Source organism: Gigantopelta aegis, chromosome 6 (assembly GCF_016097555.1).
Source record: "Gigantopelta aegis isolate Gae_Host chromosome 6, Gae_host_genome, whole genome shotgun sequence".
In the NCBI taxonomy this organism is placed as follows: domain Eukaryota; kingdom Metazoa; phylum Mollusca; class Gastropoda; order Neomphalida; family Peltospiridae; genus Gigantopelta; species Gigantopelta aegis.
The window spans coordinates 36,236,308-36,259,950 of record NC_054704.1 but is presented as its reverse complement, the minus strand read 5'-3'; the positions used below and the strand labels follow the sequence as shown (position 1 = coordinate 36,259,950).

The 23,643-nt window shown below is 32.4% G+C and overlaps 1 protein-coding gene across 5 annotated transcripts in view; it reads left to right on the top strand.

Moving 5' to 3' along the window:
• The window catches only part of LOC121375173 (neurobeachin-like), a 120,873-nt gene extending 97,720 nt beyond the window's left edge, over positions 1 to 23,153 (top strand). For 2 of the 5 annotated variants that reach the window (XM_041502454.1, XM_041502453.1), the window contains exons 42-56: positions 277 to 417; positions 875 to 994; positions 1,390 to 1,542; positions 2,048 to 2,120; positions 2,582 to 2,676; positions 3,194 to 3,283; positions 5,859 to 5,906; positions 8,128 to 8,305; positions 9,734 to 9,820; positions 11,103 to 11,258; positions 11,835 to 12,002; positions 12,859 to 12,963; positions 13,757 to 13,953; positions 14,786 to 14,937; positions 16,081 to 23,153. In XM_041502454.1, coding sequence (XP_041358388.1) covers positions 277 to 417; positions 875 to 994; positions 1,390 to 1,542; positions 2,048 to 2,120; positions 2,582 to 2,676; positions 3,194 to 3,283; positions 5,859 to 5,906; positions 8,128 to 8,305; positions 9,734 to 9,820; positions 11,103 to 11,258; positions 11,835 to 12,002; positions 12,859 to 12,963; positions 13,757 to 13,953; positions 14,786 to 14,937; positions 16,081 to 16,183 — 1,866 coding nt within the window. In that variant the 3' untranslated portion in view covers positions 16,184 to 23,153. Of the gene's footprint in view, positions 1 to 276; positions 418 to 874; positions 995 to 1,389; positions 1,543 to 2,047; positions 2,121 to 2,581; positions 2,677 to 3,193; positions 3,284 to 5,779; positions 5,801 to 5,858; positions 5,907 to 8,127; positions 8,306 to 9,733; positions 9,821 to 11,102; positions 11,259 to 11,834; positions 12,003 to 12,858; positions 12,964 to 13,756; positions 13,954 to 14,785; positions 14,938 to 16,080 lie in introns of all 5 variants that reach the window. The other 3 variants (XM_041502457.1, XM_041502456.1, XM_041502455.1) reach the window with 2 other exon arrangements.
• The last annotated feature ends 490 nt before the right edge of the window (positions 23,154 to 23,643 follow it).

Sequence of the window (23,643 nt, the reverse complement as noted above, 5' to 3'; positions counted from 1 at the left end):
GGCCCAGTCATCTTACAAAAATATTATTGCCTGGATCTTTCTGTATTCAATCATTTAAAAAATTATTATGACTTTTTTATCTTCATTTTCAATCCTTTTATTGTTTATCAAAAGTGATTCAATAGTGAGTGATCAAAGGTCAGTTTCCTTCATAAAAAATTCCAGTAATCATGATAATTGTTATGCATATTTTTATGTCTCAGTAAAATAAAGCTTAAGAATGTTTTTGTGTGAAACATTTTGTTTTTATGTTTTTTAAATTTGAACTCTTTGCAGCCGATTGGAGCACTGAACGAAACGAGAAAATCCTATTTTGAAGAGCGGTACAACACCTGGGAACATGAACAGATTCCTCCTTTCCACTACGGAACTCATTACTCAACCGCAGCCTTCACACTCAACTGGCTTATACGAGTGGTAAGAGAATATGAAACAAATTGTAATTCATATTTGTTTTATTATTCTTTTCATATCCATAATGATTTTAGCACTTTGAAAGATAGATTGGTGTAGGAGCCATGTTCCTTCTCATTGAGCTAAGCACTCACTCTTAAGTTGCAATTGCTACTAGGATACATCCCAATATACACAAGCATTGAAGGTATTTCACCACTATTGTTTTTACATAACCAAGCATACAGATTAGGTAGGAGGTAATATTTTATATTGCCCTCCACTGGTTGAATAACAAATAGTTCAAAATTAAAGCAGATAAAAGAAAAAATCCCCAAAACAATTAATAAAAATGTTGAGCATGCATGAAAAAAAAAGCTCCCTCACTACCCATCAATGTAATTGTGGAACAGCCTTTGAAATAGCACAATCTCTAAAATTAACTGCCCATAACATAACTATACTGTTGTTGTTATTTCAGGAGCCATTTACAACAATGTTTCTGAATATGCAAGAAGGAAAGTTTGATCATCCCAACCGGATATTCTCATCGATTGGGCAATCATGGAAGAACTGTCAGCGAGACACATCTGATGTCAAGGTTGGTTCCTCTTTCCATACATCTGCTTATTGTGAATTTGTTCCTGGCAGTACACTTGTCTAATTTTCCAATTTGAAAGGCAGACTTAAATATTAATTTGAAGCAAAGTAATTAATTCTTAAGAAACAAAACTTTTATGCAGATGTAGTATTATTAATGCACTGTTAAAGATCATATTTGACTTACTTGGCAATTTATCCATTTTTGAAAGAATTATGGCCCTTGAACTTAGGAGATACAAAAATTTGTTGGACCAGATAGAGGACATGTATTGCCTTAGCAATACTCTCAGAATGCTTGTTGATGAGTAAAAATATAGTTAAGTTGCTGTGAAGATGGGAGACCAATGCTGATTCATTATTTAAAATTACGAAACATTAAACTTTATTTTTCAGGAGTTGATCCCTGAATTTTACACACTACCTGAGATGTTGTCTAACAGCAACAGCTACACGTTTGGCAAGCAGGAAGATGGTTACGTTGTGGATGATGTCCAGTTGCCACCATGGGCCAAGTCACCGGAAGATTTTGTTAGAATACTCAGAATGGTGAGCCTAGTACATGTATTATGTAACTACACTGAGATTTTGTACTTCTGAAATGAATGCTTGTTTGATAGTGGAGTAGGATGTAGTGTCAGAGTAGGACAGTCGTTGGAGCGTGATGGGTCATAGGATTGGTCTTCGGTGGGACAAGGGAATTATTTCCCATTCCAACCAGTGCTCCAGGATTCAGTTGTCAAAGGCTAGTTTGTGGTGTCCTGTCATCTGCTATATTGGAAAACTTCAATAAGCAACCCCTTGGTTATAATAAAATTGAAAAAAAAACTTTTCATAATGAATGAATTGATATGTTTTGGGGTGGGGGTTGGTGGGGTTTTTTTTTTTCAATTTTATTATTTTAAATTAATCATACAGAGATTCAGGTTGTATTTTCCTATACATTTTTCTATAAATTATCTCTTGTTTGCAGCTAAAATATTTCTGATTAATTTGAGATATTGTTATTTTTAACCGAATTTCCATTGTGATGATTATCATTCCTTTTGTCCAGGCTTTGGAGTCAGAGTTTGTGTCATGTCAGCTACACCACTGGATTGACCTGATTTTTGGATACAAACAGAGAGGTAGTTTTAAGCCTCATATATTTTTTCATATAGTAAAAGAAATAGCTAAAAATACTACATTTAGATGGTTACATTTTTTTCTCAGTCTTAATTTGAACAAAATGCCACACTTAATTTACCAGTTGCTTGTATGATTTCACCATTAATATCAGTCCCTGTTAAATAACAGAGCATGTTCATTACACATGTATGTTAGTTCATATCATATTGCAGATTTTATTATATAATAGTTTATGAATTTTTCATTTTTTTAATTTCATGAAACTGGATTTTGTGTCGGGTACAACATCCAATTGTCAGTTAATCGGGGTCCAGGGGAAAAAAACATCTTTAAAATATTAAAATAGCTTTCTGCACTTTTTATTAATCCATGCTAAAGCTGTTAATCAGTAAGTTCACATTATTGTGATAGTAAATGTGATAAATGACAATGTTAAATGTGTTTTCATTGTTTTGTATAGGTCCCGAAGCAGTGCGAGCGACTAATGTGTTTTACTATCTGACTTACGAGGGCAGCGTCAACCTGGAGGCAATGTCAGACCCAGTCATGGCAGAGGTATATTGTGTTCATTTTAATGTGTGTGACTACACAATAAACATGGGATGTGCTACGACGAATGTTGATTTAAATATGCAATATTCTATGTTGTATATGCCTTTCACTCGTATATAATAAGATTGGTTAAGGTTTGAAAATAATTGCCACCTTTTGATTTTTCTTTGGTATCTGTTTTTGTTGTTAGTTTTAACTAGATGTTGACATGTAATTTTATAATACCAGAGGAAGGAGTTGTATATTACAAACAGTTGTTTTTGTTTTGAAAACTTAAAAAAAAAAAAAAAAAAATTATCTTTTACTATTATGATTTGATGAAGGTAGCATTTAATTGATAAACAAGTGCCATTTCCGTGTCATGAAGATTTAATACTAAAATTAAAATAATTTATCAGAAAAGCAGATTTTGAAAACAATAATTGATTAGTATTGTTGTTTTAACAAGATTATTTAAATTAAATTGTTTTTGTCGATTCTTTTAAATCTAGTATGTAAGATGTTTTCTTTGATTTTACAGGCCATTAAGAGCCAGATATGCAGTTTTGGTCAAACACCGACACAACTGTTGACCGAACCACACCCACCCCGCAGCTCTGTGATGCACCTTGTAAGTTAGGGTTGTACTGAAGTTAGTTACAGCCAGCTGTTCAGCTCATTCCATGACAAATTGCTAAATATCATCTCCATGTGCACTATTGGTGGAGCATCCTGTAGTCTTCATTTGATAGATTTCTTTTAGCTACAACATAATGCATTCAAAAGCATGTCTTATCAAATCAAGACCATTTCTGAGAGTTAAAATTAAACGCTAATTAATTCTGAGTGCCATATGAAAGCCTGTTTTATGCATTTACAATGTAGGTTTTGCAGGAAATTTATTTTTGGTTTTATACATTATTAAGGAAATTACACTGCATTAGTTGGAAGGTTGACTTTTGTCTGTTATTAAATATGTTACTCTGAATTGTTTGCATACACATATGTTTTGGAACTAAATAGGTATGTCTGAATATATGTTAAATCCAGCTTTTTAGATTTTTGAGGCACCAAAATGTTTTGTAAACTGAGATGATCCTAAACGATTTGTCATGGTGTGAATTGTAGTAGGCACTAGATTGGCATAGAAGATCAGAAAATCAGAATGGCTTGCTTGGCATTCTAGTGGTTAGAGATTGCATCACTTATGGGATTGCACTACTATTGTTGAAGATATAGTTATATTGGTGACCTATTAGCAGTAAGCAAAATGAAAACCTCGGAACTGTTAAACCAATGATATTTATTGGCAAATGACAAAACACAAGTTAGGATTCCTTTTGTTAATTTCAGCTGTTTTTAAACATTGTTTGATTTTTAGTAAGAAGAACCATTACAGTACTCTTAACTAAGAATGCTGTATGCTCAATTAGCTTTAAACCAACTCGATAAGCAATATGTCTGCTTGTAAAACTGTCTTCGTGATGCCAATGTTACAAAACACTACCCTAGTTTTTTTATGTTTGGATAGATCTCGACTTCCGAAAATTCACAGTTTGAAAACTTTTTTTCTGCTCCAAATTTGAGCAAATCTAGGTTGGATTAATTGTTAAAAATGTGTTGAATTAGAATCTTTAATAATGTATGGTGTATCTTATGTTGTTAAGTGAGCTATTTTGTTGAGCAATTTTGATTATGTTATTGCTTGGACTAAATCCTGTAACTTCACAGTGTCATTGTAAAGCCTCCTAAACATGTAACCTCATGCTTTTTGTTGATGTCTGTGTGTGTTCACAAGTTTGTTGTTAGAAGTAGTATGCTGATTTGTTAACTTGACTAAATATCTAAAAAAGTTTTGAAGAGCAACACTGTCCTTTTAATTTTTTTTTTTTTTACTCTCTGCGTGAAATACTTGGAAACAAAAATCAACTATTATTTAACCCTGCATTTAAAGTTTCATAAGCTTGGGTTCTATCCCCTGGTTCCATAGACACTTTTTATAGTTAAATTTCTCTTAATATTTTTGAATATTGTAGCTTACTACTTTATTTGCAGTTTAGTTTATTAGTTATTTTATTTCACTATTTAGAGAATGACTAATGAGCTATGAAATGTTGTGAATTACCAGAGCCTTTGATTTAGGTGTACCATATTAATTCATAAGGGACAGATAATTCATAGTTCCTCATAGCAATTTGGTTATTGTAGTTATTCCCCATTCAGTTTTAACAGTTTTTAGAAATACAAATTTGTCTGCATTTTGAAGCAATTCCATCAGCCATTATATTAGATATCCATATGTGTATCTAACTACTGATGTACAGAGTACACATTACTTAGTCCTTGTAGAAGAATAATCTCATAAATTATTTTGTGGTTAAGTTTTACAATGAAAATCATTGTACCTTTCAGTTATATTGTAACATTTTGTAGATTATAATAAAAATAATAAATGAACGAATGTTAAAAAAAGGTTCTGACCATAGACAACAATTAAACAAATCTCATCTTTTTAATACCAGCCAGTTGGTGGCTATAGAAGCAATCGTCACATTTTTTGTTGTTGATTGGAATGGTGCAACATATATTGCAGTTACCATTTTTATTGAAGTACTTTGAATTCAACAGAAATGTGAAAGTGACATTTTAACTTTTATATTTACTAAATAAATATTTACTTAGCACTGAGTACTCTTTTTGACTGTAGTGAGTAGTATGAGTATACACTTAATTTATAACAGCTCATTCTCTACTTTTATGTATAATTTTATACTAATATAAGCATTACTGCAGTAACTATAATGGTATTCATCAAAATTGTTCAACTTTTAATTCAAAATACCTACCGATATTCATATCATATTGTATATATTAAAATAATTTTAAACTAAGTTAATTGTAACTGTACATTTTACTTGCCTCCTGCTATATATAATAAACATTAAATGTATATAATAATATAATATATTAAACAATTGTAATTTAGAACTATTTTGTGGACAGAAAACATATATACAGAAAACAATTTTACAAAACAAAATGTTTTGGTACATATATTATAAAATTAAATTTTTGTAAGTGAAAAAAGTTGATGGTATTAAGTCTATGTTGTGTTTAATTTATTTAGAAACTAGATTTGAAATCAGTGGTGAGTACAGCCCAACACCAGACAATTAACATGCATTGCTTTACTGATTTTCTTGCAGCTAACAGAAAAGATTCAGGATCGTAAGAATAGAAGTATACTTAAAAAGGTTTCCCAAAGGATTGCATTTCTTTTCTTAAACTGTTTCATTTATTTTTATGTGAGACTACTGTATATTGAAAAATATTGAAAATGTTTTTAAATATTTTTGTTTTTGTATGCAGATTTGTGAATTAAAAGCAAATTGTGGAATAATAATAATAATAATAAAATATATTAGTTTTAACATTAGTTTAAAGAAATATTCTGTGGTTTTAATATGTAGTCTCTCAGACTTATTTTATTTTATTGGTTGAAAAAATACATTTTCTGTTGGGAAAGGTTTCTTTTCTGTTGTGTTGGGTTTCAGTGTTGCAACTCACTCTATCAGAAGTTTACTTTTTTGTTTTTAATTGTGTGTGTAGATAAACTGAACTGCTTAGACACCTGGAGTCACTGCAGTTAATACCTACGTTGGTGGTGGTTAATTCTGTCCTTAGATTTTAGTTTGGTTGGTGGGAAAAACAATTAACAACGATTTCTTTCATTTTTTACAGCTATAGCTCTGTATTTGTTTCATTAAATTTATACTAAGCAAGTAAATACAATTATAATTACTATTATTGATGTAGGTATATATATATATTTAAAAATAAATTCATACTGTAAGATTATTTATTACTATTATTTTCTATCCCGTTTATGTTCCATGCTTAATATATTTTGCCATGTTTAATATATTTTACCATGTTTAGATAATATATAATGGATAAGCTTTGAAAATATATTTTACTGTACTACATGTATACATGCTTTTAATCAAAATATACCAGAACTTTTTATCCATTCACTCCATGACATATTAACTTTAGAAAAGAAAGAAAAAATAATGGAACCTCTATTAGATTAATTAGTAGATTAGTGCTCATGGTTTAGTGGTGAGTATTAGTACCTTAGTGTTAACACATAGATTGTAAAATAATGTTAATCTAAGAATACAGGTTTTGTTACCAATATTTTGATTAAATTAAATCTATTTAGTACCAACTTGTCTGAGATTAAAAGTTTCAAAAAGTGAAAATGGAGAACTTTAATTGTAATGATTTGGGGTTCATGTGATGATAAAATACAGAAGCACTGCACACACATATTGACACTATATAAATGATGTGGCACATTAACATTGGATCATTCAGGTCCCAACTCATTTCAAATGGTTTATCATGACCATTTTACTTTTTAAGCTCTTTTTGTTTTAAAAATATTTACACTGACTGATATATTTGTCTAAGAATTGTTATTTCTGTTACATTTATGAGGTTATGAACAAAATTAATACAGTACAAATAGCATTTTGTAACATCAGCAATGAGAAAATGTTAGTTGTGCACTGGGCTGATCTAAGTACTCTAGTACACAGCTTGAAGTGTGGTATTATATAGTAACAGTATATCTGTTTATTTGTATTTAGTTCTGTTTTAAATCTGTAACTAGTGCCAGAATTCAATAGACATAGAAAGTTACTAGTATTGTGATAGTGGACTTTTGTTGTTATTATTGCCTTTATTAAGAAATTAATACAAACATTTTGCTGTGGCTTGATGAATTAAATGGCTGTATGCTTAATGTGTCGGGGAACATTTTGTTCAGTATCGATTTGCAATTCGCTACACAAGTTTCAGAGATCGCTACACAATTTTAAAACCTTTCATTTTCAATTGACTAGAAATATTGCTACCGATGTAATCAAGATTTTGAAAACAAAATGTTGCCTGTGTGTGTATAATGACTACAGTAATAATAATTAATAAAACCATTACTTTTGCAGTGTATTATTATATAAATAACAAAAATGTATCATAGCTGTTCTGTTGGGATGTAGCTCATTGGTAGAGTGCACACCAGAGGTATAATGGGTCGTAGGATTGATCGCCTTTGGTGAAGCCATTGGGGGGGGGGGGGGGGGGGGGGGTCCTGTTCAACCAGTACTCACACCTGGTACATCAACAGCCTTGGATGTGAAAGATCCCTTGCTGCTACTTATAAAATATCCCTTGCTGCTATTTGATGTGGCGGCAGTGGGGTTTCTCTCATCCAGCTAGACTAAGTATAAACATAATCATATGAGATAGATACTGTAGAGCCATAGTTCTTTAAAAATGTTATGAAGTGTTGCAAAGCAAATATACCTCTCCTTTGTTATATGGTATATATTGTACATGAAGTTAAAATATTAGTATAATTTTAACGGTTCATTCTGTTGTTAAGTTAATGTGTCTGTGTAATTTCAGAGTCCAATGATGTTCTCGCAAGTGCAAGACGATGTGTGCATGATAATGAAGTTTCTGTCCAACTCACCTGTGACTCACGTGAGCGCCAACACTCACCCTGCGTCCACGCTACCCGCCGTCATCACCATCACCTGCAATCACAACTTCGCCATCAACCGCTGGAACAACAACTACCAGCGTCAGTACATGCATCACGTTTGATATGTTTGAATGGTTTTCAAGATGTAATATGTTTTGTGTGAAAATTTGGGACAAATAACTTGGTGATTTATATACACACTGTAAACCATAAAATATCAGGGATCTTAAAATTTAGTGAAATGTAAGTAAGTGGCATATTATCGACACAGAATTTTAGTGAGGTCGTCATATCAGAAAATTAAAAAAGAACAAGCTTAACCTTTAGACTACTGGATTAATTTTTAACAAAAACCACGTTGAGTGGGTACAAGTTTATAATTTTTACTCACATATATTCACTTAAATGTTTTATAAATACATGAAATAAAGTTCATATATGAATCGGTAAGTATTATTTTCGTGTCTTTTTTTTGTAATTTTTATTATTTTAGATCGGCTAATGGTGATTAAAATTGGGCAAAAAATCGAAAAAGTTGCGTTTACTTACGGGCATTTGTGGCCAGCTGTCCAGTATTTATGTCCATTATTCCCGATAACAGTGGTTTTCTGACCAGAATATTTTTTAAAACCCGAACTACGATTCATATTGCAATATTTGGTAATTTTCGTTGTTGGTAAAACAATCAAATTTATTATCAAATTAGCTGTGACAATCGGCTATCAATCCCTGAAAATGACCGCGACGTGCCGCCATTGTTGTCAAGCGAAAATACTTGCCGAAAACCACTTTTTGAACTCAAAATTTCAAGGTATTTTCAATTGAAAAAATCAAAACAAAAGCCACCATTTTGAAAAAAAATCTTTTTTCTTTAATTATATTTCCGTTTCCGGCGTGTGAATTGGGGAATGCACTGTATACAGTGTATAGTATATTGACTGACGTGACGTCGGGCGAGATATCTCGCCTGCAGTACTCAGAAGGTTAAGTTGTAGGATCAGCTGAAATAATGTTTTTTGACGAATCTTTATGTTAAGCAGCACACAAAAACCTAAATTTAGGAGACAATTGCAGTAATTATGTGCATGCTAACTAACTATTCTTGTTTGCTATCCTTTTGGTTTAATCAATAGCATGTAACCATTGTTGCGAGTTCAGTTAATCACAGACAAAACAATCACAAAAGTTTTTTTTGAACAGTGTTGTATGTCTCTTTATGACCCCGCTAAATTTGCTAACATTTTATGCACACTAACATTTCATGACTTACAGTATATATATATTTTTTTCTTCTATTATTGTCTGTTAAAAGCTGAATGGTTTTGATAATTTCATTCCATTGTAATGTTATTTGTAATTAATCCAGCAAAATCCTTTGCAAAGTTTTGTGTAGATCTAGTTAATATCACTAAAAGATTCACCTTTTAAGTCTATTTTATGCTTCATATATGTCATTGGTGATTCTTACTCATTTCAGTGTTTATGCTAAAAGGATCTGATATTTAACAACCCATTTTGATTTTACAGCACAGAGTGGCAGTACAAGTTTTTCATCTGAAAAACAAGACCCACAAAACCAACCTCAGTTGCCACTAGCCATGGATCAGTTGCTAGGTGAGTTTCTTTTCTGATTTTATCAACAGGTCGTTCCTTTATATTAAAGGTACTATATCATAGTTACAAGTGCCATATTTTGCTATTTTTACATTTATTTGTTATAGACAATTAAAAATTAATCAAGACCACACATACTTCTTGGCATAAATGAGCTTGAACACTGTGTAAACAAAACCTTATTTCATACGACTATATTCCTGTCTTGGATTGAGTAGACATGGCAAGTAAAACACTCACATTTGTGAGTAACTTTTGTTAACAGATGACTGTTTATTAAAAAGTAGTAGCCAACTGGCGAGTCCAAATATTGGGCCTAGTAAGCAAAAAAAAAAAAAGTTGAACATATTCCTTAGTATTCCTTAGACTTCCTATTGTGTATAACAACAAATATTGGAGCAACGGCATCAGTATTCAACCAGTGTATTTTTATACTCCTTTCAACTAAGCAGTACATAGATTTTTTCAAAGTATTTTAAACAATCACAGTAGGCCTAGGGTAAACAATCTTTCTTCCGAAAGCACTATATACATGTAGCAGATTATAAATGTAAATAAATGTTCATAACTTCAGAGTTGTGTTTTATCTTGGTTAATTAGGAAGTGATTGAATACTGGGTCGTCTGGTCAATTATTGTATACTGTTCATTGCGACACTCAAATCAGGCTCTAACCAGAGTATAATGAATAAACAAATCTTTGATCTATTTCTGTTTTTCAAGTGGTCGAATACTGAGGGCATTGCCATACATTTATTTTACAAAATAATATATTGGGTAAAACTCTGGCGAGGGAACAAAAAGATTTGGCTAGTGAATATTTGTCATTTACTAGCCAGCAGCAAGTAAAATAACATATGCATTGAGCCCTGTAGACAAAACAAAAAATTTGTTTGCTTTTGTAAGATACATTGATGTTTTTACTTACGCAACCAAAAAATCTTTTGTTAATCCCATACGAGTTTTGTTTAATAAAGCCAATTATAGTGCACTAGAATTAACAACACGCCACCACACTCCTCCCACTAAGAGGGGTTAATGTCATTGAAAAGGCATGATTCATCATTATTCTTATGATTTCTATACTAAACTTGATGGGTTTGTAAACATTGTAAAACACCAATGAATCATTTTAAAATGTAATTGAATTTTGTGTTTGCTTCTTTTTGAATTTGTGTTATTAATAATTAACATCAGTTAACGACTTGAAGATACTATCTGCTGTACTGTAATTATACTGTTACCTATGACTACCAACTGATATTCTTCTCCCCTGTTTTCAGTGATGAACACTGGCCTGCAGCGCCGATCTCTGGGAGATAACTTCGACCAGCGGCTCACGGTTTCACATTCCAGCTTTGTTGTAACAACAGACAACAAGTTCATCTTTGCCTGTGGATTCTGGGACAAAAGCTTTCGCTTGTTTCTTGCTGATTCTGGTGTGTAATATAATATACAATTATCATGGATGTGCTGAATGGAAGGAAAACATTATTCCTGTATTAATAGTAATTTCTAGTATATATAATACTAGCACATAATATGTGTAGGCCAATTACTAATTGTAGTCAGCAGGGTCTTATGCCCAGTATTGGTAAAAGGTACATTCAGTTTTCACTTTCATAGATGGTGCCACCTTTAAAAAAACATCCCCCAAAACCAAAAACAACCCAAGGTGATCTCTTAAATATATAAATTAAATCTGATTCATTAATAGAGTTAATAGTATAGTAAGTTTAAATCAGCGTGTTTGTTATTTTTCTATGTTGAAGGTGGTTTATTCAAAGTAGGTGGCTGTGTTATATACCTTACCAAACAATGTAATTAATCTGTAATGTTGTCAGAATATTGGACTGTAAAAATTAGCTGGACGAAAAGTTGCAATTAAGCCAGTGAAATTCACTGGTTGCAGGCTATTTTGACAGTCCTGATAAATGAGTATGTGATATTGAAAAAGAAATTAATCTTGTTTTTATTGTATTGTTTGATGATTTTATTTATTTTTTATTGTATAGCAAAGATTCTTCAGGTGGTATTTGGCCATTTTGATGTTGTCACATGCATAGCGCGGTCTGAATCCAATGTTAACCAAGACTGTTACGTTGTGACTGGAGCCAAGGACTGCACGGTCATGGTGTGGATGTTCAACTCTAAAATGCAGGCAGTCATTGGCGACAATGGAAGTAAGCTGGTTTTATTTGTTATTCAGGTTTTAAGTGGAGCAAATTACAATGAATTTATAGCATCAAGGCATACCTTATTCTTTGACTTATTATAAGCCCTTCTTTGATGGGTAGTATGATGGTTTGATGTTGTATCTCCATCCATCCGTAAACGTTTTGTTCTTGAGGATATCTTTCTTATCAGTTTATATAGGATTATCGAACCTTGCATGCAAGAATAACTTGGGATGGTGGTGTGCCATATACCATAATTAGGTCAACACGACCTACTTTTCACGCATTAAAGGAAAGGAAAGGAAATGTTTTATTTAACGATGCACTCAACACATTTTATTTACGTTTCACACATTACTGCACATTAAAGGAAATCCTTGTCAGGGCCATTTCTTTCTAATCAGTTCATATAGGATCACCAAACGGTGTATAAAGTATAACTTGGGATGGCTCTGCAGCTGCGTACCATAACTAGGTCACCATGACCTACTTTTGATGGGTGTATCATGTATCATATGGTCATCTTGTGTTTAGTTTAAACCATGTCTTAATGAAATCCTGAATGTATTTGTGGCTTAGTACTGGCTTATGATTAGATGTTGCTGATAAGAAAATAATAAACATTTTGTTTTAAATTAATACAAACTCAAATATATTTATAAACCAATAAAACCAAATTTGTTCAGAATCAACTCTTACACATTTAAGCCTTTGAGATTCTACTGTTGAAACACAATGAAAATGCATCTAGATTTCATCAGTATTTTCTTTAGGAAATCCTTCTTCTTTTTTTTGTGTTATTGTGATAATACTTTTCACGAGTTATGAGATTTGTTTAGTATTTGTTCTGATGTTCTTGTAGGTGTAGACAACCCCACCCCTAAGTCCAACCTGACTGGTCATCAGACGGAGGTCACCTGTGTTGCTGTCCTTGCAGAACTAGGACTTGTTCTTAGTGGATCTAAAGGTAACAAGCCTTGTCCATGAAGCTTTGTCAGTATTTATATTCTGCTAATAATAACTTGGTGAGGGCTTAATAAATGTATTTAAATATTAATTGCATTCATTCATTCAGCCCATTGGGCTATTTTTTATTCCAGCCAGTGCACCACGACGGGTATATTAAAGGCTGTGGTATGTGCTATCTTGTCTGTGGGATAGTGCATATAAAAGATCCTTTGCTACTAATGGAAAAATGTAGCTGGTTTCTTCTCTAAGTAAAAAATTACCAAATGTTTGACATCCAATAGCTGATGATTAATAAATCAATGTTGTCTAGTGGTGTCGTTAAACAAAAACAAACTATCTTTTTTACTTCATTCATTTTAAGAGGAGACTATAGGTTTCATCTCTGTCTGTCTGTCTGTTTTTCAGATGTTTCTTTCACAATGCCTTGAGATATTGAGCTGAAATTTTGTGTGGAACTTTATCATGTTCTGTTACATACTTTCATGGCAGTTTAAAAAAAATTCACAGTTATGGCCTTTGAACTTAGGAGATGTGACTTTGTTTTCTGGACTTTTTTGTTGTTGTTGTAATGCCTGAAGATACTGAGATAGAATTTTGTATTTAGCTTTATCATGTACTGTTACAGATCAAATTTGACTTTCATGGCGATTTTTCACACGAGAAAAGGGACATGTATTGCTTTTGCAGTACTCTCAGAATGCTTGTTCACTTTGGAATAATGACTTTCTCTTATGAATGCATCACATTATTTCTCTCCTTTTCTACATTAATGTCTATGATATTATCTCCAGACGGTCCGTGTCTTGTGCACACCCTGGGTGGAGATCTCCTGCGATCCCTGGAGCCCCCCGACTCGTGCTGCACCCCGTGTACCATCCTCATCTGTCGGGAGGCGTTCATAATAGTCCTCTATGACCAGACTCGTGTGTGCAATTTCAGCGTCAACGGCAAACTGCTCCGGTTCATGGACCACAAAGACAACATTCAGGTGAGGAGATAGTTTGACTTGTTCTTCTCAATAACAGCAACATTCATGTTTTAAAGAGACAATCCTGAGTTTGCTTCCATTTTAAGATGTGTCTGACGAACAGAGCCCTTTGATGTCGAAAATTGCATATTACATAAATTGTTTTGTTTAAAATATCAGTGTCTGTATAAATAGGTGTTTGTTGTCGTCCTAATATTTATAGTAGCCCAAACCAGATTTTACCTCTCAATAATTTCATACATACTAAAAATGTACATATTACAAATGAAAATTAAAAATAACTGCCACAAATATTAGCATAGGACCACAAATACATTGGATATATATATATACAGACATATATATATATTTATATCCAATGTATTTGTGGTCCTATGCTAATATTTGTGGCAGTTATTTAATACTTAGTTTTAGTTGCTTAAAAGATGCAGTTAGAAAAATCTTAAATGGCTGCAAATTTGAAAAGTCCTGTTAGCTTTTCGTGAGTTTTTTGTTTGTTTTGTTTTTAACATAGCTGAATTCTTTTCCTTAGTAAAACAGGGCCCTGGCCTCTAGCAAACTTTGGGCCTGGTGAGTTATTCCAACAGCCAGCTGAAATAAATTAGGATGAATCAGTGCATTGAAAGACACATTTGAATATCTCGGTAACATGATTTGAAAATGCATCTATATTAATTAAGCCTGAGGTGTCGTAGCTTATTTTGTTTGGACGTTAAATTACCTCATAGCGTGAAAGCGAACTACGCAATGCTAAGAAGCCAGAATTAAGTAAAACTTGTTCAGTAAATGTATATATGTATGCTTTAGTTGCTCTACATTTCATTAATTTCAGGCTATGATAATGAGTCGAGACGGACAGTACTTGATGTTGGGTGGAGACCCAGGCATTGTGGAGGTGTGGCGAACTCATGACTTCACTCTCCTGTACACATACCCAACCTGTGACAGCAGCATCCGAACCCTGGCTCTCACTCACGATCACAAGTAAGTCCAGATCTGTCTGTATGTTGTACAACGGGCTTTAAACATAATTATAGGATATTAAACAAACTTCCATTTCATATCATGTTTATGTCCTGAGTGGAATCGTTTTCAGTTGTCATGAGCTTTAACGAGCTACACTGAAAATTATTTCACAAGGAACATAAACATGATACGAAATGGTAGTGAGTTTAATATCTTATTAGCCATCAATCGATATCAATTTATATTTATATTAACATTTCGATAAGGTCGTAGTGTGCCAATCATATGACGTTGAGGTGTTACGTCTCACTTGGCGTTCTAGTGAGATGTAACACTTTGATATGTACCAAGATATTTTTAAACATATGGGTAATAATAAGCTGTTTTGCACGTCTATCAGTAGATAAATCATTCTTATTGATGGTGGTAGGTACTGGGTTCACAGACCGGTAATGGCTCCCACCCAGAGCGAGTTTTAACGACTCAGTGGATAGGTGTAAGACCACTATACCCTCTTCTCTCTCACTAACCACTAACAACTAACCCACTAGACAGACAGCCCAGATAGCTGAGGTGTGTGCCCAGGACATAATTGAATATAAGCATGAAAATAAGTTGAAATGAAAAGAAATGATTTTATATTTTAGCTAATGTCTTCTCACAAATAAATCTCTAATGAAGGTGCAGAACAGAATATAAAAATAGTGCTAAAACATGAGACATTTCTGTGTCAATGTTAAAAGTGTTTTGAAACTGTGGTAACTTTGACTTGCTTATTACTTTTATTTCATTTCAACTTATTTTTGTGCTTATATCCAATTAAGGTTCAAGCACAGTGTCCTGGGCACACACCTCAACTATCTGGGCTGTCTGTCCAGGACAGTGGGTTAGTTGTTAGTTGGTTAGTGGTTAGTAAGAAAGAAGAGGGTGTAGTGGCCTTACACCGACCCACTGAGCCCTTAAGAACTCGCTCTGGGTTGGAACCAGTACCGGGCTGCGAACCCTGTACCTACCAGCATGTAGTCTGATGGCTTAACCACAGCGCTACTGAGGCCAGTTTATTACTTTAAAACATCTAACAGTATTACTGTAATAACACTTAACATAATAGTTCTTTTTGCAAGTGTATATTTCTCCATTTCCTTTTTTTTCTTCTTCAAGGTTCCTAATTGCAGGACTGGCCACAGGCTGTTTGTTAGTGTTTAACATAGACTTCAACAAGTGGCACCATGAATATCAGGACCGGTACAAACATTCCAGCTAGTCGCCCACAGCGCCAGTCTACTCGGCCATTCACTGCACAGTCACCACAGGGTATTACTGTCATCAATCTGTTGACTGATAACTACTACATCACCAAGAGACAACATCTTTCTGAGACTCGGCCAGCTACTGCATCACCGTGTGATATTTTTTGTTTTAAAGATAGGATATTATCTGGTGGACAAGGATCAGTTGTAACCACTGACGACATTCAGTAAAACTGGTTTTCTAGTCCTGCTGGATATGAGTGTTACTGTCTATTGTTAAAGACTTAGATTGGAAGTAATAATATGTACAGAAGTTGGTGGTAAAATTCTTAGGTTAGAGATATAAAGCTGAAGTTGTAACAGTTTCAAAACACGTGTGGAATGATCTGCATATGCTTATAGATTAGAGCTCTGTTTTTACTTAATAAGTACACATAAATATAAATTGTGTTTAAAGAAATGTTATTTTACTTCAAGTACAGGGGCCTGTTTTATTAAGCGATCTTAGTGCTAAAATCACCTTAAGTGCATAAGGTAGTTATGTACTTTAGGCTATCTTAGTGCTAAGATCGATTAGTAAAACTGGGTCCAGGTCTATATTCACAATTGAATACGTTTTGATTGAGAAAGCTGATATTCATATGTTTAGAATTCTGGGGCCTAATTCACTAAACTCTCGCAACTTTGCGATCTCACAGTGCAATGCTAAAAGACTTGCAAAGAGGATGCTTTGTTGTCTAGCAGAGCCTAAGAGACCTTTGTGAATTCGGCCCCTGGTTGTTAGCAAGATGGCCTGATTAGAATTTTTCCACAGACAGGACAAAATAAAGGACTGAATCAGATGTGTTTGGCTTCATGTTAGGTTCTTGCATTTAGCTCCATTTCTTACAAACAATAAGTCCCAGATTAATTCAGTAGTAGTATACGTGTGGATGTTCCATCTGGAACCTTGTCAACTGCCCCATCCCTCCCCCAAAAAACACAAACATTTTTTATTAATTTTTTTTATTTATTAAATAAAACTAGATTAGTTTTGAATATTAGATCAATAAATCCCATCTATATGATGATTTAATTTACAGAGGGATAAAAGGGAGCCATGGTGATTTGTATTGGCCAATCAACTTCCACTAAACATGTTAATGGTTTAGAAGAGGTTTAATTCTGCACTGTGTTTCAAGCACATTTGTTTAAAACCAGGCAATAAATGTCATAACAAATGAAAGCATTATACAATCTTATTGAAATTTTGAAGTGTTGGCATTGGCTAAATTAAAATGTTAGCTGGTTTGAATAAAAGTTTATTTAGACCACGGTATTAATTATAAGTAAATTATCTTCATCTTACCACAAGAAATTCAGTTTACACTGCATGCCTCTGTTTTAAACTACCTTTTGACTCCTATTCAATAAAATTATCCCACAAGAAATTCAGTTTACACTGCATGCCTCTGTTTTAAACTGTACCTTTTGACTCCTATTCAATAAAATTATCCCACAAGAAATTCAATTGACACTGCATGCCTCTGTTTTAAACTACCTTTTGACTCCTATTCAATAAAATTATCCATAAATTGTAATACGAACTCTCTGCATGCCTCTGTTTTAAACTCTACCTTTTAACTCCTATTCAATAAAATTATCCGTAAATTGTAATACGAAATCTCTGATTTGTGGCTAGTTTTCTGTAAATTGGACTTTGGTTAAGTTTTTCAAGAGATTATCTTTTTTTTATTTCTTTTTTTTTTAAATGTTTTTGTTTTCTTAGTTGTTTCATGTTGTAGCAACTATGAATAGTTTGTGTAAAAAGATAGCAACTATTTGTTATTTATAGTGTTTCATGTTCACTATTTTTACTTTCGGAGTTAAACTTTGTGCCAACTACCTGGCCTGTTTAGTATTATTAATTAAATCATCATTCACAAAGAGATATTATTATAATGTTTTGGGTTTTTTGTTAAATGTCACCAAATACATGTTGTGAGAAATTGATAAATGAAACTTTTTACATATCAAGTTTGATGAAAATCCGTCCATCAGTTCCATGATGAGAATTTGTACCAGAGTACGTACTTATAATGTTCACGGTGTTGACTCTAGTTAACATGAAAGAGTAATCCAGAGTCCACTTGAAAAGCATTGGACCTGGTATATATACCTGTTTTAGTCCACAGTAGATCAGTAATATGTTAGATGTACGTGTACTGAGAATCTTTACTGTTATATATGTCTTTATAACTGTCATGTAATGTTATCTCTTCTTTTTTTCTTCTTCTGTTTTTCATGTGTTAATTTATAACATGTTAGTTACATGTGTTAATTTAGTATCTTTGTTTGATATTATCATTTTAATTAGCAAAGTGACATATTTCATTGAATTATATTATTTAGGTAAGCTTTTTTTGTTTTAATTTACAAATTTACTAGAGATAAAAATTAGCTTGTCATCTTGAATTATTTCCAAACAAAAGACCATCAGACAGTGTATGAATAATTAGGACAATAAAAAAGCTATTTTATTACAAGCTTATCAATAAAAATGTTTTTAAAAATGTATAATACATTTCTTTCCCAACATTTATACTGTGTATGGATAATTAGGACCACAATAAAGCCCTTTTATTGCATAGTTATCATTAGAAATATAAAAAAAGTTTAAATGTCTAATAGTTTTTCTCCCAGTATTTATACTGTGAGAAATATTACTACAAAATCATTGTGTATTGTTCATTTCATAATGATGGTGTAATTAGTATGATTAAAATTGTGTTACATCAGGTGAAAACTGTTATAGTTAGTATACCAACTGATAGACATCACAAAATATCACAGGACCACAGTCCCACCAAACAAAAGATTATATATAATACCTTGGTAAAATGGCGATATCTTTTAGTTGATATTCTCAATATTTTGCTATCAATTTATCTAAGTAAGACCTAAAATCTAAAAGCTATGTTCGATAGTTACTGTTGCTTGTGTATACCGCTAATACAGCACACCTCACCATGAAGAAAATTGAGGGGAGTGATTACTTTTTCACCTAACTTAAATCATGGGAAGTCATTTAAGATATTGCCATATTGATACCATATAAATTAACATGCTTCGGTAAGCTAATGATTGCTCTTCTTGAACTAGTCTCAGGTGAGTGATGGTGAGTGAGAGTGATAGCTCCCCTTAAACGACAAGGTCTAATACATCATTGTCATAGTTTTAATATCTTTCCTAATACATTACCAGATGCCGCTAAAGAGTCTGTGTATTATTATTATTTCATTATAGTTCTTAATAGTGTAAGATGCAGAGTAACATAGCTAGATCATTTGATCTTCGCTAGTAGATGTAAATAAGGTTGTTTTTGAATGTTTCAAATAAAACTTGTAAAGTACCATATGCAATCTGTGAGTTTCATTTCAAGTGTGTTAAATGTTGTTATTTATATAACATATTAAAAGCCAACCAAGATGAAAACAGATATGTTATTATGAGTACATGTGTGAGGATGTATTAGTCGTGTTAAAACATGTACATAGAGGCAAACTATTTCATGGTTGTGATCATAATAGACTAACAACAAAAACTAATGAGTTAAAAATGACTTTTTGCATGGTTTTCCATTTTATGTTTGGGTAACACACTTCTCCACTGAAACTGCCGGTATAATCGTAAGACTAAAAGCAACTTTTCCTGCCTTTTAATTTTGGAAAGTTAAACCAACACAAAATACATTTGTGTTTGTTTTCACTTTTTACATGCAAATTGTATGTTAATATAAAGAAAAAAAGGAAGAAATGTTTATGTAACAAATATAGTCCATACACAAATTCTTGTTTATAAGTGGGAATGGTATCATAAAATATTAATCAAATATAGCAATAATGCACAAGTGTTTGCTGTTGTTTTGTTTTGGAAGGTTTTTTCTGTTCGTAAATATTTGCTATTTATCACTAATTATATCGTGAAAACGTTTTTGCTATTAAATATGTTGTGTGCTATTTTGGTATTATGTTGTGTTGCTGGTGTTAGTATGTTTTTCTAATTTGTTTTGTTTGATTTGTTCTGTTATTAACATTATCTTAGTATTTGACTTTATACAGTTATGATAATATATAATTACCACACATTCCTTTCAAATTACTACCTGCTCTTCTCTGTACATTTACCGAGTTAATGAAATGGGTTGAAATTTTCTAGTTATGCTGTATACTAGTATTATGTTTAGTTATTTTGTCTGGTATACATTATGCTTATTATTATTAATTCTTATATTTACACCTAAAGAGATTGTGAATAGGTATTTATAAGTTTGTGTGCATATTTTTATTTTTTAAATATAATTCATTATTATTGTATTATTTCAAAGAAGTTATAGTAGGATAAATGTGTGTGATCTGCCGTTTGTATAAAACCCGATCTATATTTTAAACATGTTTCAAAATGCAATCTACGTGACCAGTTTCATTTCTTAAATTTTATTATTTTGTGTCTGCTTCCCCAATAATAATTCATGATCTTGGGATATATATTACTTACCATGGAATTTAAGCAATTTTTACTGAAGTCCGAAATGTGATGTGTTTATTGATCACACTCTGCTTTATTTTTTCACTTTTCTAACATTCCATCAGAAACTAACGTGTATTGTTATTATTATTAATAATATGTTTTCGATACTAATTTGAAATCACTGTTAGTTTGTTGTTACAAAACCGTTCTTTGATAAATTTAGCAGTTTTCAATGAAATTTGTTACTCTTTGATGTTGTTAATAGTATTTATTACCAGAAATTGTTTATATGTAACAACATCCAGTAATATATATATATATATATATATAACCAGAATATAGATATAGTTTTATTTGTTTATACTATAGGTTTAATTTGTGCAAAATTGGTTGATCAGTTTGTGCGCCAAAATGTTGTCAGTGTATTAAAAAAAAGTCCTGTTTTATGTAATATTTGTTTCTCTTTATCATTTGAAACTTTCAGTGTGATAACAGTGAGAGCACTACCAAACATGTAAAATGTACCAGCCATATATTAATAATGTAGCAGATACTCAACACTGTTATAATCATTTAATCTTTAATAATGGAGAGTGATGGTGAATTTTAAAAAATAGTCATCAATTTGTTGGTAACAATAATGTTTGCTGTTCTTGGTGCATTAATGTTATAAAACTAATTAGCAATAGTTTATAAATATTTGTTGAAATATATTTATAAATTGTGTGTTTTCTTGCTGTTAGCCATTATTTCACACAAATTATTTGGTTTGTAATAATTTAATGTTTTATTATTTATAAAGTATTCTTAACTTGGCTTGCAACTTACTAATGCTGTTTTATGTGGCATGTTGACTACAGTCGAACAGTGAAACAGTTAACAAAAATGCTGACAGATATAGCCTTTATGTATAAACAGGTATTATTTATTTAGAGGTAAGAGATACATTTGTGTACAGAAGGGTTATAAAGGAACTAACGCCTGGTTTTACTAATGTATACTTCACAATATATTACCTTTCAGAATACCCATTATATCACCACTGCAACTGTCATGTGATTCCTAATTGCGGAAGTAAAATGTTTATACCTTTATTTGACACAGTTAAGAAGCCTGTCAGCCTAGTTTAATAAATAATAAGTCAGGCAGTTATCATGTCATTGCGTGTGGTAGAGCGGTTTTATACTTTTTGAATTATTCATGCATCTATTATTTTGTCGAGGGAACTTTTCTCTGAACAAATGTTTCTGAGTAATATCTGCGTTATGGTTATACTTGCATCTTAAACAGAATTATGAGCATGGAGATATTTGACATTACTTAAATTCCCATTGCTCCATGGGAGAATGAAAGATTTTGACACAATTCTTTTTTTCACATTTAATTCTTTATTGAAGGGAAATGGTTGTGAAACAAAGTCATCTATACAAGATAGTTATTTAATAATTGATTGTGATCATTACTGATGTCCATGGAGGTATAAACCACTTTACACACTATGAACTGTATAGCTTTGTTAGCTCCCACATTCTTATATATTAAGACAAATAATTAAATTTAAACAAATTGCATGCCATGTTAGTAAACAAATTACTGATCTAACATTAACTTATGACGTAAACAATTATTTTCATAATTTTTGACAATAAAGAAAACAGCTGAAATGATATATTGATGAAAGTAGTACAAAACTGATGTTCATGGAGTTCTAAAGGTCATTTTGTTTAGGTCACATCATATCATTTGGACCAACACAACCATGTATAGCTCAAACATGCTGTCCTGAACACACAGTTTAACTATGTGTCCAGGGCTGTGTTTAATGAGAGAGAAAAGTCAATGTAATGAGTCTGTGTGTTGGCTTTACACCTTCATCATTAAAACTCTTAGATTGGAACCGGTGCTTAGCCACTATATTTACATCAAAAAAAAGAAGAAAAAAGGTTATTCATTTTAGTGTTCTGTTCGCAAGCCAAGGCTAGTATTTGATACTCTATTTGGGTAAAAAAGAAAGGTGGTCTAAACTACCATTTTAAAGAGAACATTTCAAAGTGATCTTTACCAATTTATTTTCAATGCATTCCTTTTTCTTCTGTATATACTGTTACTGTTCCTGTGAATGAAATACTAGACTTTAACAATCATACATTTTATTATATTCTAGTTTAAGACATTTAAGCAGCTTTTTGGTAAGATACATTATTGGTGACTTTTCTGGGTTTTTTGCTGTTGTTAGAAAGCATTCCATGAGACGACTTGGTGGATTGTTGTTGTATTTGGTTTACATGTTGATTAGTGTGTTTTTGAGAACTGACCTTGCTGTAGATAAATGCCTGTGAGTGGGTGTGATCTGGGAGTGAGCCTCGCGATCCAGCTACCATGTGGGCTGTATGCATGTCGAGGTCATCTTGTTGAGAGATCATGATTAATTTACTCTTTGAAAGCCATTAACCATAATAAATTACTATTATATCATTAAACGAGTTGTGTAGTTTTTTTGTTTTTTTTGTCAGTGTACTACTGTATGCAACATTAAATGTTGTTGTCACTTGCTTCATAGGTTTTTTCCCCAAGTCAACTCTGCCCTTATCTCCTTCCAGGTCAGGATGTAGCCCAGTGGTAAAGCATTTGCCTGATGTGCAGTCAGTCTAGGATCGATCCGCATTAGTGAGCCCATTGGGCTATTTCAGTGCACCACGACTGGTTCAAAGTTCATGGTTTGTGCTGTCCTGTGTGAGATGGTGCATATAAAAGATCCCTTGCTATTAATGGAAAAATGTAGTGGGTTACATCTCTTAAATGTTTTACATCCAATAGCTAATTATTAATAAATCAATGTGCTCTAGTGATGTCATTAAACAAAACAAACTTTACTTTATCTCCAGGAACACATACATACACACGCACGAGATGGACACGGGCTCTTGTCGGAGAGGTATTTTTAAGAATTGTACGTTGAAAATCT